Source organism: Dicentrarchus labrax, unplaced genomic scaffold (assembly GCF_905237075.1).
Source record: "Dicentrarchus labrax unplaced genomic scaffold, dlabrax2021, whole genome shotgun sequence".
NCBI classification, from domain to species: domain Eukaryota; kingdom Metazoa; phylum Chordata; class Actinopteri; family Moronidae; genus Dicentrarchus; species Dicentrarchus labrax.
The window spans coordinates 2650241-2667600 of NW_026136709.1; the positions used below are offsets into that span (position 1 = coordinate 2650241).

The 17360-nt window shown below is 41.3% G+C and overlaps 1 protein-coding gene across 1 annotated transcript in view; it reads right to left on the reverse strand.

The window, feature by feature from the left end:
- vopp1b (VOPP1 WW domain binding protein b) overlaps positions 1-16499 on the reverse strand; it is a 36649-nt gene extending 20150 nt beyond the window's left edge. The window contains exons 1-2 of the mRNA XM_051410289.1: positions 16195-16499; positions 860-918 (exon numbers count right to left, since the gene is read on the reverse strand). Coding sequence (XP_051266249.1) covers positions 860-918; positions 16195-16245 — 110 coding nt within the window. The 5' untranslated portion in view covers positions 16246-16499. The remainder of the gene's footprint in view (positions 1-859; positions 919-16194) is intronic.
- Positions 16500-17360: the final 861 nt, after the last annotated feature.

A 17360-nucleotide genomic window follows, 5' to 3' on the forward strand; every position in this document is an offset into this window, starting at 1 on the left:
AAAAACAGGTGGGTGGTTGTGTGTCACAGCTTATCAACCTCTAAGAAAATAAGAGTGTATGCTACCTGCACAGCATCAACAGCGGCCAATTTCAGCTTGAGAGAAAATGTGCAGTTATTCCAAACTGTATGACTGCATAAATCTACAGAGGCAGGAGCACAAAACAGAGGGTCTGCAGGAAAAAAGGAGAGCTCCTGCTAATGTTTGTTACACACAAACATCAGCTAATCCCCTCCAGACACGTATTAAGACATATAAACAGCGTGCTTGGGACAATAACGTGTGTCTGATATGGTAACAGCTTCTGACTGGAGGGGGCTTTAACTAACGTATCCTTCACTGCTTATGGCAAGAGAGAAAAAAACACTCTTCTCTTCTTCTGATTGAGAGTGAAATTTCCCTTGGAATGAGAGAGAACAGCAATTAAAAATATAAGAATATCTCAACTAATTATTAAAGCTGGAATAAATATCAATGAACTAGAAAAATGTAAGGATAATTAAACAACAATTGTAGTTTGGTGGTCTTGAGGTAAATGCTAGGCCTTTGAACCGGGAGGTGTAGACAGTGTCATTCAGTCAGCAGTACCAAAAACTAATAGTTTTTCTTCAACACATTCAGACATTTTCAGCACTTCTTGCTGTGAGGTCCTATTGAAACATTGTATGGATGAAGGAGTAAAAAAAACCTGCCATAACGCACGTCATCTAGAAAGTCTGGTTCTGGCACTGTGTCTCAGTCTGTGCTTTGTCAGGCTCTACTGTATGTAGCGGTCATAATTATGGACATTCAAGATTTTTGTGCACAGTTTCAAGTTAATTGGTTTAAAGTAGTATGAGTGGAACACTGTGATACTTACATGAAGTAGATGGGGTATCCGCCTTCAAAATACCAGCAGTACTTTTTGGCTTCAACACACTGTAAAAGAGAGAAGACACATTAAGGTTAAAAAAAAGTGACACTATATACTAAGTGGCAACCTCCATGGTTGACAACTGAAGCACACACGGAAGTGCCAAGGTGACCTAGGTTCCAAAAAGGGTGGAACAGGAAGGGTCAGTTAAGGACTTTGATTGAAAGCTGACATCACAGGTGATGTGATGATTGGTTTGAACTTCCCTGATAACTGTCATATTCCCAGTGGAAGAGAACAGGCCAGCCAGGATGTTGTCTGTAGACTTGGAGCAGCTGCTACCACAGTTGGAAGGGTTAACAAATAAAATATACCTCAGAGACTCCTGCCTAATTCTGGAGCATTAATTGCTTCACTCACATCCTGTCAGTGAGCCCTGCACTCTTGTGGGAGGGTGCACAACACCTAATGCTTACAAACTTAAATGCCTAAAATATTTCGAGGTGCAACTTCTATCATATAGAGAATCATTCTCTTGGCCTGATTTGATACCAATCTATAGTGACATGCAGAGCAGTATACCCAGCTAGGATCCCCCTGCATCCTTTGTGTCTGAACCCTTCTTTTTCCATCACTGGCTTCAGTTCAGAATGCACAGAGCACTGACACTGGCTGGCTGGAGAGCGCCTTTAATTAACTGTCTTTGAAATGATCTCCTGTGAATATACAGCCTGCTTTGTAGTGCCATACAGAGGATTTTCAGCTTTATTATAACCTGCAACGAAGCAGCATGGGACAGGCTGAGGGTGCTGAGAAGAAGGAGAGAAAGAAGGTGAGATATGAGAGAAAAGGAGCTGGGGGGAAGGAGAGCGTGCTAGATGAAGGGAATCATACTGCAGAGACATTTCTTGCCTTAGGGTGGCAGGCAGAATACACAGCATCACTTTCTATTAAAGTGGGACATCTTCTCGGAGATAAGTCCGACTGGAGTCTCAGTCAAATGAAAACGTGCAGTTTTTCGATATGCTTATGAAATTGATGTGACATTCACTCGTACCACATTGTTATGCTCTGAACTCTATTAACGCCTGGCGATGATAAAAAGAAAAGCACTCTGGAAATTAGAGCGGCACAGTGAAGTGGTAGCAGTTTTAGACGTTTCATCTGCAGGTAAAGCATCCTCTCCCTCAGTCAGTGCCCCCCACTCGTCTGAAAAGTCATCACACAAGACACATTTTACTATTGTGGTGTCTGTTGGGGTTGGATTTACATACTGTAGCTGTGTGCTGTAATTTCTTTCAGTCATATCAGATATTCCTCGCCTTGCTTAGGCAGTGCATCTGAACCCAGCAAGGACCGTATGGAGAGCAGGATGTCAGCTTCATCTTAATTCACTCCTACATTGAAAGGCTGATTGGCTGTGTCTGTCTGATCTGTCGCTCCAGACTGAAATACCTCAACGATTGCAATGAAATTTGGTTCAGACATTGAAGGTTAACAGAGGAGGAATCCTAATAGCTTTATATCCCATGACTTGTCCTCTAGCGCCACCTGCAGGCCAAACTTTCCCTTATCCTATGAAATATCTTAATATCTACTACAGCAGATTCAATTCAATTAAATTTTATTTATATAGCGCCAATTCATAACAGAAGTTATCTCTATTTTCAAATAGAGCAGGTCTAGACCGAACTCTTTAACATTATTTACAGAGACCCAACAGTACCACCATGAGCAAGACCTTGGAGACAAGGGCAAGGAAAAACTGCCTGTTAAAAGGCAGAAACCTAGGACAGATCCTTCAGCTCTAGGTGGGTGGTCGTCTGTCTCGACCAGCTGGGGAGAGAGAGAGAGACAGACAGACAGACAGACAGACAGACAGAGGTGCAAGCAGATGGACTTGCATAAAATGTGGTTAAGACATTCATTGTTCCCAGATGATGAATCTTATGATACTTTTACTGACATTACATTTGTCAATTTCAATTAGGTTCAGACATTCAACTCCCCCTCAAGATAAACTGTAATCAATTTGGTGATACTTTCACTATAATTTGTTAAAAACTTTGGTTTATGACCAAAATCAGTCTCAGCTGTATTTAGTTTTCAGTGTTAAAGCAAGTGTAAACGTTAGCTTTAATGCTCAATCCTGATTTATTGCTCAGATCTGATTTTTTTTCTTATTTGGCTGTTCATAGTATTTTTTGATTGTGGCCCATATCAGATTCCAGTGTGAACAGGTCACATGATGAATGTCAATCTATGCTGAATTCTGATATAACTATTCATACTGAGGTCACACTGATGAGAAAGGTTTCCACTTTCGTATGTGGTCTACATCACATACAGGTCGGATTTTTTGCACTTATCTTTTTTCAGGAGTGTATGGCCTAATGTGGGCAGTTACACCCACCTCCCTTCCATACCACCATTTGGTTTTTTTTAAATCAAAGAAAAGTGAATTATTATTCAAGATAATTATTTGCTGTAATTTCTGAAAAAGAGGCACTCTTGTGGTTGTACATGTCTGACAGAATGTTTGAGGTCATTTAGAAACCATGTCTCCATTACATCGTCCATCCACCACAGGGCACTGACAAGTCGATCTTTACACTGTAAAATGTGCCGCTCAGAACAAACGCTAAATATAAGGGAAATAATAATTGATAGTATTTATTGTACCAGAGGGACATATTCCACACAGAAACGTACAGATACATTTAAACACAACATTTCAATGCCCAAATATTAATATTGGCCTTTAAATCCAGGATCTGTCAAGCGTTTGATACATTCATAAAAGTACCTGATAGCGCCTCCAGTTTTCGCAGTCTCATCCCAGCTCAATTCAGGATGAGAACTCTGAACCTGAATATATAAAATCTAGCATCTCTGGGTCGTCTTCGGCAGAAAACAGAACATTAGTGGTTAAATTGTATCAGTGTGGTGTGATATGATGGTTTACAGAGAACTACCAATGACACAAAGTGCAGCCCAGGGTCCGTATTTATCAAAGAATTACACAATTTAGTCTTATGACAGCCCAGACTGAGACTCTTTGCTGAGCTTGAGCAGTAACACACATTTATCAAGCCGCTTCCTCCGACTGCACTTACAGCGAAGCGTAGGAGTAATCTTTAAGAGCCATTGTCTGCCTGTTTATGTTTATTCTACTACTATCCTACTTATTGGTTTACTATTATTATTGGCAACAAAAATGAATCTTATTTAAGTTTTTGTTTTATTATTTGTGTGAAATCTTAAATCTAAAAATCTCCACTAGCTATTTACATGTGGATTTAAAAACCATCTAATTAATAATATATAAATAGGTATAAAATAATTAGGAACTGGCTTTAATGAAAAATATAAATTTAACTGGAACAGTAAGATTCTGCTGCTGGTAGCGGACGGAACGGAAACACGTACTGCGTAATGAGGAGACTTTAATGACGATGTGCAGACAATGCAGATGCATGGAACATGATTGTACACAAAACCAATATCAGCTTTATTCTTCCTGTTTGAGCCCCTAATCATTTTTAAAATGGTTAAAAGTGGTGCAAAAATATTACACAGTAACTGCTGCAGCTAACATATTATTCATCATCACGCTTACAAGTAGGATTAGAAGTTGAGGATTTCTACTTTTATCTTTGTCTAATTTTTCCTTTCAGCAGTTTGATAAATACAGGCCCAGAAACAGTATCCAACCAGAGCTCTGTGATCTGTGTGGAGAGCGGAGCTGCAGGGTGCCATGCCAGGTCGAGCGGTTTTGGTGGCTCACAACATGGCAACACAATAGGTTATTTGTCAGGCTGCTGGTGGAGGATGGGGCCATACTGTGACACTTGTGCTGAGAGGAAATGGCAAGAACTCACGCACATGGAGAGAGAGACAGAGGGTGCTTTTCATTATGCTAACATGGCTCCTCGCTCGCTTCCTTTCCTCGTGTCTTAGCTCGTCTTCTGAGCGAGGACGTCAGAGGAGGTGCGATGAAGAGACACCAGGACGGAGGAGCCGAAGCGTTTGTGCTAGGCTTGTCTATGTGCCAGCTACATCCGTTGTTAGCTGGCCAATAAGCCAACATTTTGCCCTAAGCTTCTCCAGAAACCTCAAGGTGCATTTAAAGTACCAATGAACAGAACGTACCGAGGTGGTTTTCTCTCGAGGGTTTGACTCCTGGCACCACCGGGATGAGTCAGCTAATGTTAGCTGCACAGTTAGCCTAGCTTACGGTAGTTAACATTACACAGTTAGTGGCAGTTTGATATTTTTAGCAACAAGTCCATCTGGAAACTACATTAATAAAATATAAATCACATCTGTACCGTTGTCGTCAAACTGTCCTCCGTCTGCTGAGGGTCTGCTGGGCCCGGTTCTGTTGCATGCTAACAGCAGCTACATTAGCAGTTAGTGTTGAGGCACAGCAGCCGGAGGAAGTGAGGGGGAAAACCAGAATATATTTTCTCCATAAAATATGGTGTAGTTTGACCACAATCACTGATGTTGTACAGTAAACAGCGAGGCACGGTGCCCAAAAACACTCCCAATGCTGCTGTTGCTAGCTAAGTAAAGAATCTTAGCTCTGTGTTGCTAAACGTTTGATTGATTGATGGGTGGAATATTAGTGGAAACTGGTTGGTTTATCCTTACATAAGCACACATCACATTGTGTTTTACAGGAATAAAGTGATTGAATTCTGATTTAAAAAAATACCAAGAATATTAGATAGAAAATGGTTTTTTTTGTATTTTGTTTTGCCATGTATTGTTAAATTGGGGTAGCCTACAACATGACCAGGGACGTGATCTAAAAATGGTTCTAAAAGAATTCTTCACTCGACTAAAAGGGATTGAAAGATCCACCACAATGGTGGAGGGGGAACAATTTCTGGGTCACAGGAGGACAGAGGATGCAAGGAAGCATAAGTTAGTGCAATGAAAAGCACCCTGAGAGAAAGATGGCAGGGAGATGTTGTAGAAAGTAGGGCCCCTGCTGCTGCTGCAGAGGAAAGCATCCCGCCCCCTCGCACTGAGACAATGTGCATCCACTCTATCTGTCCAGACTGCTATCACTGTGGTTACTGGTGGGAAATCTTATCCACACAGGAAGTGCGTAATCCAATCTTCACAGAGTTAGATAAACTGTCTTCTGAGGAGCAGTGAGCCAATCCACTTGATCTTTTGTCTCTCCTCTCATCTCTCTTATACATTTTGATATTGAGCAGCTGGGTTGATGGAGTACAAAGTTTGGTTAAAAACAAAGTGAACAGCTGACCAGGGAGTGAGAGTAAAGGTAACTGGCTCTTCAAAATGATGGGGTCATCCTCATGGAAGCATGTATGAGTTCTACACTGCAATCTGATTCCAAAGCATCCAATCAAATAGGAGCGGTGCAGAGGAAAGCTCATGGAGTGCAACAAGAGTATGCTAGCAGCTGTGACTTTTACAATGCTAGCATGCTAAGCTATAATGCTTAGAATGTCCATCTCAGTTTAGCGTATTAGCATGCATTGAATTATTATCGAGTACTTGATTAGATGGAAATAAACATAAGAACAGGATCTGAAATGAACACAAAATGTGGGCGGGGCCAGAGTTAAGGTAATTCAATAACTGGGTGGGTAAAAAGGCCGTGGCTGCTTTACTTTTATGTAGTAAGGACAGGTGAGCTATCTGGGTGCTCCAGGTTTGCTTTTTCATCTGCAGTCACCTTAGCCCGTAGGCATATAGCTAAATAGTTCATTTCTTTGGTACTTTGCAGACCTCAATTCACAGCTCTTTCCTCAAATATTTCCTCCACTCTTGTGGTTGTTGTCTCTGTGATGGTAGCGTGTACTGCGGCACGACAATCAGCTCACAGAAGTGCCCTCTTTCCACACACTTCAACGTAAGATTATCTCCAGTCACCATTTTTGATATGAACAACCTAATATTCAGCCCTGGGAGCGTAACACCCCGTTCACACAGGCCGCCTGAGCAGCGTGTGACTGCTACATCTGGCATGCTCATGGTGTTCACTGCCAGCCCTATGTTTCCCTGTACACTTTACCCTGTATAATGTCCATGAAAAAGAATTTACAATGCCATATAGTTTACACATAAATGCGAAGAGAGGTAACCAGAAAGTAAAAAGGTAATAATAGGCGAGTCCTCCACTCTCTAGTGAAGCGTCGCTGCAGACACAGCTGACATGCTCTAATCTATAGATCTATCTATTTCTATCGCTGAAATAAAAATCAAGACGTTCCACCATGCACTAGCTGTAAGTATAGTGCTTGCTAACACTGCTAACATTAGCAAATGAGGTGATGAGAGATTGTAGTCTACACTCGACAGTGTCCAAAAGAGGACATTATGACCTGATGGTGGTGCTAAAGCAAATATCAGAGGGCGGTGACCCTGATGCCATGAATATTTTCATCTTTTTCAACCATGAATGTAATACTAATAATACTAGCTCTTAAATAAGCACAAGTGCAATGGCTTGAAACTTCATGCGAGCACCATCCATTCACTGTGTGTGCCTTCCTCGCTGCATCAATGTGTCCACTTTTTCTGGCTGCAGTCGAATGCTGCCGCTGGCCTCAGCGCTACACTGCAGCAGATCATACGAGCAGCCCGGGCTCTGATACCACTGATCCTCCCTCTCAATCCTCCTCACAATATTCAGACCAACATTAGCCTTTATATGACTCAGTTAACAGTGGCATGGCACTCTGGCATGATGGACGCAAGATAAATGAGGACTATTTGATTGGCATAGCATGTACAGTTCATGCAAAGCTTGTATATCAAATAAAAATGATATTTCTGGGATAGAAATGGAATAATGGCTATAATAACAAAGCTATCGGTTCACAATCATTGACTTTGTTGCTATCAATCTATGTTAGTTTGGACCTAATTGTTATCCAGTCCCCAGCGCTCTGCCAGCAATGGTCGCAGTCCAGCTCTGTTCATTGTCTTTCTCTAATTAGAGCTCAGTGAAAGCGCTGACAGCGGAGGAAAATGTCCCTCTGTGCTCCCGCAGGACAAAAATGACCGTTACGCAACCGGAGAATGTGTTTTCCTGCTTTAAAAGCAGCTCAGATGGGTTTTGGCTAGAGGACATTGGAGGGGATGAATAGTTCAAAAGGTTCCACGCTGCACATTAAAGCTTTAGAGGCTGGAGTGTGAGTGTGAGTGTGTGTGCTGATCAGGATGTGTTTAGCCTTTGAAGCTGCAGGATGCAGTAGATGAGCTAGTGAAAGACGGGTCAATAAAGGAGCTCCCTGTGAAAAGTCAGACATCGCTGAGCACACCTTCACTCCAATGCAGGGCCATCACACTCCTTTACATTTCTCTAGCTCTCAGTGTGTTAAAAAAAACTTTTCTAATGGGACATCATGATCATAGTGCACACACAGCATCTCATCCACCTCTCCTTCCTGTCTTATTGATATTTGCTGACCGCACAGACGCCTGTGCCATTAGCAAGCAGCAACAGGCCAACAAGCATCATTTAATTGTCACAGTGGTTGGTTCGACGTGGAGACAGCAGTTAAGAGGAAACGGAGCCGGAGGGAGCATGTGCACTTTTGTTAATCTACTGGTCTGCCTGTATGCATTAGTGGGCAGTTGTTACTATCTACCGTTAGAATGGCAGGTTTTATTTCCCTAATATTGATCTAATCTAATTACAATCTATCTATCTCTGAGGTATGTAAAATGTAAATTTGGTTGTTTCTCCATGAGAATGGACAAATAATCTTTTTCATAAAAAAACACTGTATCTCAAACTTTTTACACCACGTGGCACCTCAGACAATCTCAGGCTCTCCAGGCACCCCCATTATGACCGCGATAAAATACAGCAGCGTAGACTGACCCTGTCCAGCTGCAGTTCACACAGGAGGCAGCTTTATTCCTGATAAGATTATTTATTGTTGACTGATGTTGAATCCTGAACAGAACCGGTTCAAGAACCAGAGCTAAGTTAGTGGAAAAGGGGTCCTCCTGGTGCTCACTTCTCTCCCCAACAGTTCCTGTTTGGGGCCATCATTGTAGTGTTTCTGAACCATACATTTTATCTCATACTCTCATACCATCTTACCATCACTTTTTAGCTTGTAACTAATCGTACTGTTTGTATGCAATTCTACATGCATGAACCTGGCAAGATACCAGGCTGATATTAAAACAAAATATAAAACTAATTTTGTAGTACTTTGATAGTATTATATGTTTTTATATATTTCAGAGATACCTCTGCGTACCCCTAGTGGGAGCTCGTACCAACACCATCACAAACGGCAATTCATTCATTCATTCAGTTGGCGGAGAGATAGAATCACCAACCTGCTCTACCTTCTGAGCCACAGCCGCTCTACACAAACCATAGTTTAAAACCAGTGCTATAGAGTAATTCCAGTTATAGGCTGAAGTAAAAAAGTGCCATTACCCAGTGGCACCTGACCCAGCCCATCCTCAACAGAAAAACAGCCATATGGATAGTAACTGTTGGTGGCTATGAATCGCTTCCTCTGTAGATAAAAACAGCTCATTCTAAGGTAACAAAAATGTTCAGGTGATTATACACTAATGAAAACATACCTATGAATATTATATTCAATTTCTGCTAATAGATCCTCCTAAATGTTACACACTGAAACAAGTAGTTTTGGTGCCCTCACCTAACCCAACTGTGACCATTTCACAACATTAACACAGTGTTTAACTTACACAACATACTTAAGGTCCGGTACGCCTGTTACTGGTACTCCAGTCATTCATGTTGTTTTGAGAGTCAATGGCAGTCGACCTGTTCTGTCATTGAAGTATGAGGATGTGCTTGACTGTAATGGAAGATCATTTACTTTTAAATTGGTTTTACAAAGCTTTGCCAAGAAATTTGACCAGGATCCTCTTACATGCTTAACTATTGTCATCAAAATGATACAGGTTACAACTGAAAAAACAACTACATTTAGTCAAGTTTTGAAAAAGTGTCTCATCTTTTCACCTGCAAATCACCAAAACCACATATACTGCGCTGTTGTAATCTGCTTCAACAATGAACTTATGATAATATGAGCAAAATCCACAACACTGACTAAAGCCCCTATGAAAGATTTGAAATGCCGACTGTCATGTGATGTCATACAGAGGTGCAAGGACCTTTTCCTCTTTTTAGATGAGACACATCATCTATGCCAAAATGATAAACTGTCCAATCACAGCCTAGGGGTGAAACATTGGTCAGAGCCAAGTATCACTAACTCAAGCTGATTGCAGCCACGGTTTGTTTTTATTTAGCCATTTGAAATCTTCCATAAGCACAGCCTGTAAGTGCCTGCAGTCAGCCGCTATCAGCCTGTACATCTCTCGCTAGCTCAGTACGGGATAATAAATGATGCACTTCATCTGATTACAATACAAGGAAACCTTAATTCAACGTTTTTTTGATTGTTAAAATCATCAGATGCAATGGGTTTAGTCACTCCACTGTATTCTCACATCTCCTCTGTTGAGGTCAGACAAAAGTGCTATGTTACTGTTATTTTTCCCAGAGCCTGTGTCAGAACCACTTTCGCACTAGTGCTTCACACATTCATCTAAACAGCCTTCATCTGCCGGAGGGGCCGATTGCCAACTGTGATCAGCCCAAACATCTCTGTTGAAAGTTTGAGTCTGCACCACAGTAAGGGCAGTGCTAGCTAGACAGTGCAATAAATCAGCTGTCTATAGAGAGCCTGTCATCACTCCCAGCTAGCTGCCATTCCACTAGGTGCTATAACTGTGTTTAATCTCTTACTGAGTGTTTCTTTTATCAGTCTATGAGAGGTGACTATTAGTACAATGTTGTCAACATTCAAAATTACAGCCCATTAAGTTACAGGCCATATATCCAGCCTTTTCTATCCAAACTTAAGATGTAATCTCTGCTGTCTAAAAACCATCTACAGCACTGGTTCTCAAACTATGGTATGTGTGCCATAGGTGGAACACGAGCTGCCTTTAGTGGTCTGCGGAGCACTCTCTGAAATATTGCTTTAAAATTATAAAATAAAAAATAAAAATTTAAAGACGTACAATACAGTCAAAATACAAAATATTGAATGAAAATGCTTAAACTATGAGATCACTGAAATGTAATTGAAAATAAGTTTTGTTATGCAAAATTTTGTTTCAACACCAGCCTGTTATGTAGTCACAGTCATGCACGTAGTGCGCACATACATAAATACATTATTAGTTATGAGCTAAAAAGGAACTGACCTCCCTGTCCATTCTCACAGCTCCACACTGGCCTCAGTTTGCCTCAGATGGTAATGTTCAATGTGGAACAGTGTTGAGGTTGTGGGAAATGGTGTTTGTTAGATGCCATTAAAACAGAAATACTAAATAAACAATGATAATACATAACTTTTTACATATACATTTTACATAAGTTTCACCCTCCTCTAGAAAAATGCAGTGAACACGTTTTAAAGCTGAAACTGACCCCATGATTGATGTAAATTAGCTGGATAGTCCAAAGACTGAGACCGAGTCCAAATGAGAGAGACAGAATGCTTTTGCCATTGCCAATGAGAAGAGTTCTGGCAGCCAGGCATATGATTGCAAGTGACATTGACTGGCCAGCGGCCAATGTCAATTCCCGCTCTACTTGGATTTTGTATTAAACTAATACCCATTTTCTGAACAAGCAGGTTTCTCTGGTGAAAAAAAGAAAAAAACATATATTGTTGGAGTCAGCTGAGACCAATGACCAAGTCCAAGACAAGTCTCGAGTCCGGACTTGAGTCTTACAGCACTGTCTTAGTAAAGATTACTCAACAGTTATTGGAGCAGAGAGCAAAAGGGGCGGGACGTAGGAAGGGACAATTGTCATAATTTGATTTGTGGATGTGATTTTGAACACTAAAATAAGGAAGTCTTTTTCCTTCACTATATTCCCTTTGAAGACAATCAAATCACGTAATAGCAACATTAGAATATTATGACGCAGGCTATTTGTTGTTATTTCATTTCAAAGCCACAGAAGAGGAGACAAACAGCAGAGAACAAACCTTGATCATAGAGCTGCGCGACAATGCAATCATATTCTAATTATAGGCACAGTAACCACATCCTTGCAAGCCTGGAAATGGACTGTTTATCAACCGGATGACTGCACACAACCAGCCTGCTCTAGCACGAGGAGGGATATGGTGGCCCGAACGGGAGAGATGGAGCAGAGGCTTTTAGCCCGTACTGTCCTGAGAAGGCAGTCGGGTAAAGTAGCTACTTTAATCACCTCCATGAGCTACTTTTAGTGGCTAAAATGTCTTGTTAAACTCTGTTTTAAGTTTGTGACAACAGACCTGTAACACTGTTCAGTAGCCAGTCTCAGATTTTACACACTGTCACCAGCACATGAAGGCAACACAGTAGTCACAGAACTAACATGATTAGCAAAGAAACCCTAAGGATACATACCTAAATGTTTTCTTTTTTCAATTGATTTTAATTGACTCACAAACTTACTGTCTTATAGGCTTTTCACCTGCATGAGATTTTAAGCCAGTTTCAATTGTCTCAATTTACTCACTGCCTTAAAGGACCAGTGTGTAGGATTTAGTGGCATCTAGCGGTGTGTATAGGAACTACGGTGGCTCAAAACTAGCACAGAACGCAAAAGGCCCTATCTAAACAGTGGGAACTGCACAAATCACATAGAATCTGATCTTTTCAGATGTGCTCCAAATCAGATACAGGTCAGATTTTTTGTATGTGAATTTTATGTCACTCTAGATCTACTTTCATCATGCGGGTCACTTTAGGACTGTGACCTGTTCACATTGGAATATTATGTGGGCCACATTTAAAAAACAATGTGAAGAGACAAGCAAAACTAGTCAAGTTGCAGATTCACATTATTAATGCAAACAATAAAACTAAAAAATTATTATGCATTATTATAGATTAAGCTAACAAGTAGTATAAAGCAATCAAAATTAGCTCCATCTTCACTAGCTGCAACATTCAACAATTATAGCAAATATAGCCATCCATACATTAGTGGTATGTTAAAAAGTAACTTCAGGTTCAGGTAACGGAGTTGGTATCGGGAAGGAAAAAATGGCATCGGAACATAATTTATTGTATCACAACTGAATACAAAATAATAGCGTTAAACTGGAAAATGCTGAATATCTGATCCCTATACCATATACTGGGATGCAGAACCGTAATAACCATTAAAAGTGGGCTGGCAGATCTTACAGTAATATCCCTAAACCAGTCTTTTAGTGTTGAAGAAGACAACAGTGTTTGTCAGTTACCCTGAAAGGCCTGAGAAATAGCTCCTGCTGCCCTACTACAGTACATAGTTCAGCTGTGTGGGATTTATGTAACTTGAGATATTTCAAATCGTTTCAGAATCATCCTGCCAACTCAAATAAGCTTCTAAAATGAATCCAACATCTGTCTAAAATTAGGTTTTACACAATACATAGAAACAGTTTCTTAAGCTTCTGGCACACTGTTCAAATGGATTCAGATTCATTCTTTTTTTTTGTGTTCTTTTTAGAAAAATGAATTTCAAATGTACAAAATTCTTCCGACAAAGTCTAAAGTGTCCTTGGCAACACAGACTTCTTTCCATTCTGCCACAGGCTGATTTCATGACTTGAAAAGACCATCATTTTCCAGTTGGTAATTATGAGCAGTAAATAATATGTTCCTGAAACCACATGGATGTCCGACGTCAGCCATAGTCCATGATTAGAGGTAACAGTACCCTGATTTTGAACATGCACTCCATTTATGTAATTACCATAATTGATCAAATACCGTAACAAAATTGGTAGTGCACTCTTGATGAAAAATGATACATACACTACGTAACACTGTACAGCCTGATTCACACTCGTACAGGCAGCAACTAATGGATGTAGACACACCGTTAATCATTTGTTTGCATATCAATACTTCTCATTAGACTTGTCAATGAACAGAACAACAAAGACAAAGCATCATTTTACCACTTCTCTAACAGTATCAGTAATTCATCACATGTACTTCAAGTGCCCATACTCTCACTGCACTGTTTATATAAATGGCCCCTTCCTAAGTCCCGCCCCTTTTTGCTCTGTACTCCAATAACAGTTAAGTAAGGCAAATCTTGGTCACGTTCTCCTTTCCTTTTCTCAGATATGCTATGTGCTAGGCTAAAAAGTAAAAGTGACATAGTCACATGTTGAAAGGACCAGTCACCAGCCACTGCGCTGCAAATTGGCTAGCTTGTGAGCATCAAGATTCTACATGACGCTTAGAAGTTGCATACTGGACGAGGATCGACTTCCAGACTATTTGGGATGTCACAAATCCTGCTGGTAGTCTCCGCCCCTTAAAATCTGATTTTCAGTGAGCACAGAGAAAGTTTCAACTTTCAGCAGATGAATGTGAAAACATCCTTCTAGAGTCAAACTCACAGACAGCATTTAAACATCAAACTGTAGAAACAAGAGGAAACACTGGTTTCTGACTGGAGGGGGGCTTTAAAGGTGCCCCGTGGAGTTTTGGACCTTTAGGTGCAATATGGATCTGGGTTCACTTTTTCTTTAATCATAAACATGGATGTAAGCTTTGCAATTGTTTTAGTGGGGAAGTGACAAAATGCACTCTACACATTTATTAGCTCAGGGATACACACAATGTGTTTTGGTGAGACACTACGCTGACCGTAACCATGACTTTTGTGTGTTTACAAGAAAACCTCACAGGGAACCTTCAGTCTGTGTGGGGCGTGTTCATATACAGAGATTTAACAGATTTAACCAATTTATCCCCGGGATCAATACAGTATTTCTGATCCTGAGGCTTTGAGCATCCATCAGGCTCCTGCTCCTGTCTGGCTGGAACCCATGTCACTGACCCTCATACCACTGGTACAGTTAAGCTGTCAGTGAATGAGGAAACCATCACTCCTCTTAAGTGAGTACATGATTTTACTGTACTGTATTTACTGGATCACTACGTACAACAATCACAACAACTCGTATTATCCTGAAAATGAGACTGGACACTGGAATGTACACTGTCCACAGGACTTGGTATGAACTTTGCTTAAAAACAATGTTAGCTAAGCAAACCAGACTTCAAAAATGTTTGCGAGTGCTTCAGTGGCCAAAAGTGACCGAAAATCAACACTGTGGTTTCAAGGTCCAAAACAACAGGCATAAGATCATCAGCAGTCTCAAGCCAAACGTACAGGTTGTCAGAACCACTTATCAAAGTGAACACAGCAGCACTACTACACGGTTTAAGCAAGGGCTCGATTCCCTCCAGGCTGCCTGCTCGCATTCAAAATGGATGTGCTCACTAAGTCAGCCGAATGAAATAAAATAATAATGATGAGAGTTAATAATACATGAATAGACATGAGTGTCAGAGGTACTGGACTGGCAGGAAGAGTGGGGATCGTGACCACATGGATTCATTGTGCTACCTTCAGAGCCCTGTAATATAAAAGTCATGCCCCCATTCACCTTAAATGATCCTGAAATCCCCAAAGACAAGACAAGAGTGCAAGAGGAGCACTTTGGTGGCACCAAACTAGCTTCACAAAGAGTATAAATGTAGCACGGTGTAAAAAATCCTATTCAGCTCCTGCTTACCACGTAGAGTGTGCGTGTACGTGCGTGTATGTGTGTGTTACAGGCCCAATAACCTAGTGAGCAGTTATGGGGGTCGGGAACAAGGACAAAGGATGAAAGCATCTCAGGTAGCTGGGCAGGTATAGGTGCACAGAGCATCTCCCAGCAGACCATTTAATGTAGTTTTATGGCCAAAGAAGGACTGCTGTAGTCTACACTAATCTTTCCAGTGGTCATATTCACCACCAGTAATCACCTCTTTTTGATTTTTCTTTTCTGCTCTCACGTTCTTTAAATCACAATCCGGAGATGTTTGTGGGGAACGGCGCCCACCAGTCTAAAAGTTAAGATTTTATTGATATTAAGTGTTTCTTGGTTGGTCACTTGTGTGCCGAAGTTAGCGGAAGATGCCATATATGGTGTGAAGATGCCAAGTTGCCCTCTACGGTGTGTGTAATTTTGGCGTTAAGCGAAGGGATGCTGAATTGCGTTAGTTTTGAATTGACTTTGGCGAACAACGCTCTCAAAACAATAGCGAGCGTGCCGCTCCCGCATCGGAGGTACATCACAGGCAGCCAGCTGGCAGAGCCATGAGCCCGCAACAAAACCACGTATTGTCTCGACATCATAAAACCCTCAAAGGGCGACGCTGTCCTGTTAGCCAGAGAGCTTGTGCCTTATAACATCATGACAACAATGGCAGACGCCGCTCACCTCTAGAAAAAGCCAGAATGTCAGGGCGACATCGGCCAGTGGGTTCCTCATATCTCCGCCGGTAGGAGCCGAGCTCCGCTTCTGCTCAGAGGGAGAAAGAACGAGGAGGAGACGCTCCTTTATCACTATGTCGCTCTCATCCCGCTACCGGAGACACCCAGAGTCCAGACCCAGCCGGTCCGACACGGAGTCCCGCTTCGGGTGACAGGACGGATGAAGGCAGCCCTGGGTGACGGTCAGACGGTCCACAGACGGAGATTAATGGCATGCTGGGAAGCTGCATTACCCTGTGATGTTGTTGCTTATTCCACGCCCCTTTCCCTCCCCCACCCCCGCCCTGTACGCACGTACGCACGCACGCACGCACGCACACTCACACAAACACAGATTTGTTATTATACTCAAGAGTGATTTCTATTGGTTTCATTCGTGGTCTAGTAAAACTGAAAATGCTACAAAGCCCGCATAAAAAATATATACACAGTCCAAGGTCCAGTGTGTAACAGTGAGGAGGATCTACTGGCAGAAATGGAATATAATATTCATAGCTATGTTTTCATTAGTGTATAATCACCTGGATATAAGAATTGTTGGGTTTTCGTTACCTTAGACTGAGCTGTTTTAATCTGGCTGACATGGCGGAGTCCGCCATGTTTCTACAGTAGTCTACAATGATGATAGCATATCATATTTTTTCATTTCAATTCCACTCCCCAGTATAAAAAAGATACTTTGTGGTATTCTAAGAGGAAAGTTGTACTGTCCTCTTAGGCTTGAAGTTGAGGCGGTGCACTACAGAATAAACTGGGAGTAATAGTCATTGCATTAATATGTAATATTTAACTGCCATTTAATAATTAGACCACATATACACAAATAATTTCTAAAGTAAAAAAGTATAAAGTAGTCTAACAGCTTTTATATCTTATTCTGTGAGAAGAATAGGTAGTCTAAGAGCAAAGATATTTTAACTTTTAAGTCTCACCACACAGTTGTCATACTGTCTGTCTGTCTGTCTCTGTCTCTCTCTCTCTCTCTCTCTCTCACCCCAACTGGTAGCGAAGGATCTGTCCTAGGTTTCTGCCTTTTAACAGGCAGTTTTTCCTTGCCCTTGTCGCCAAGGTCTTGCTCATGGTGGTACTGTTGGGTCTCTGTAAATAATGTTT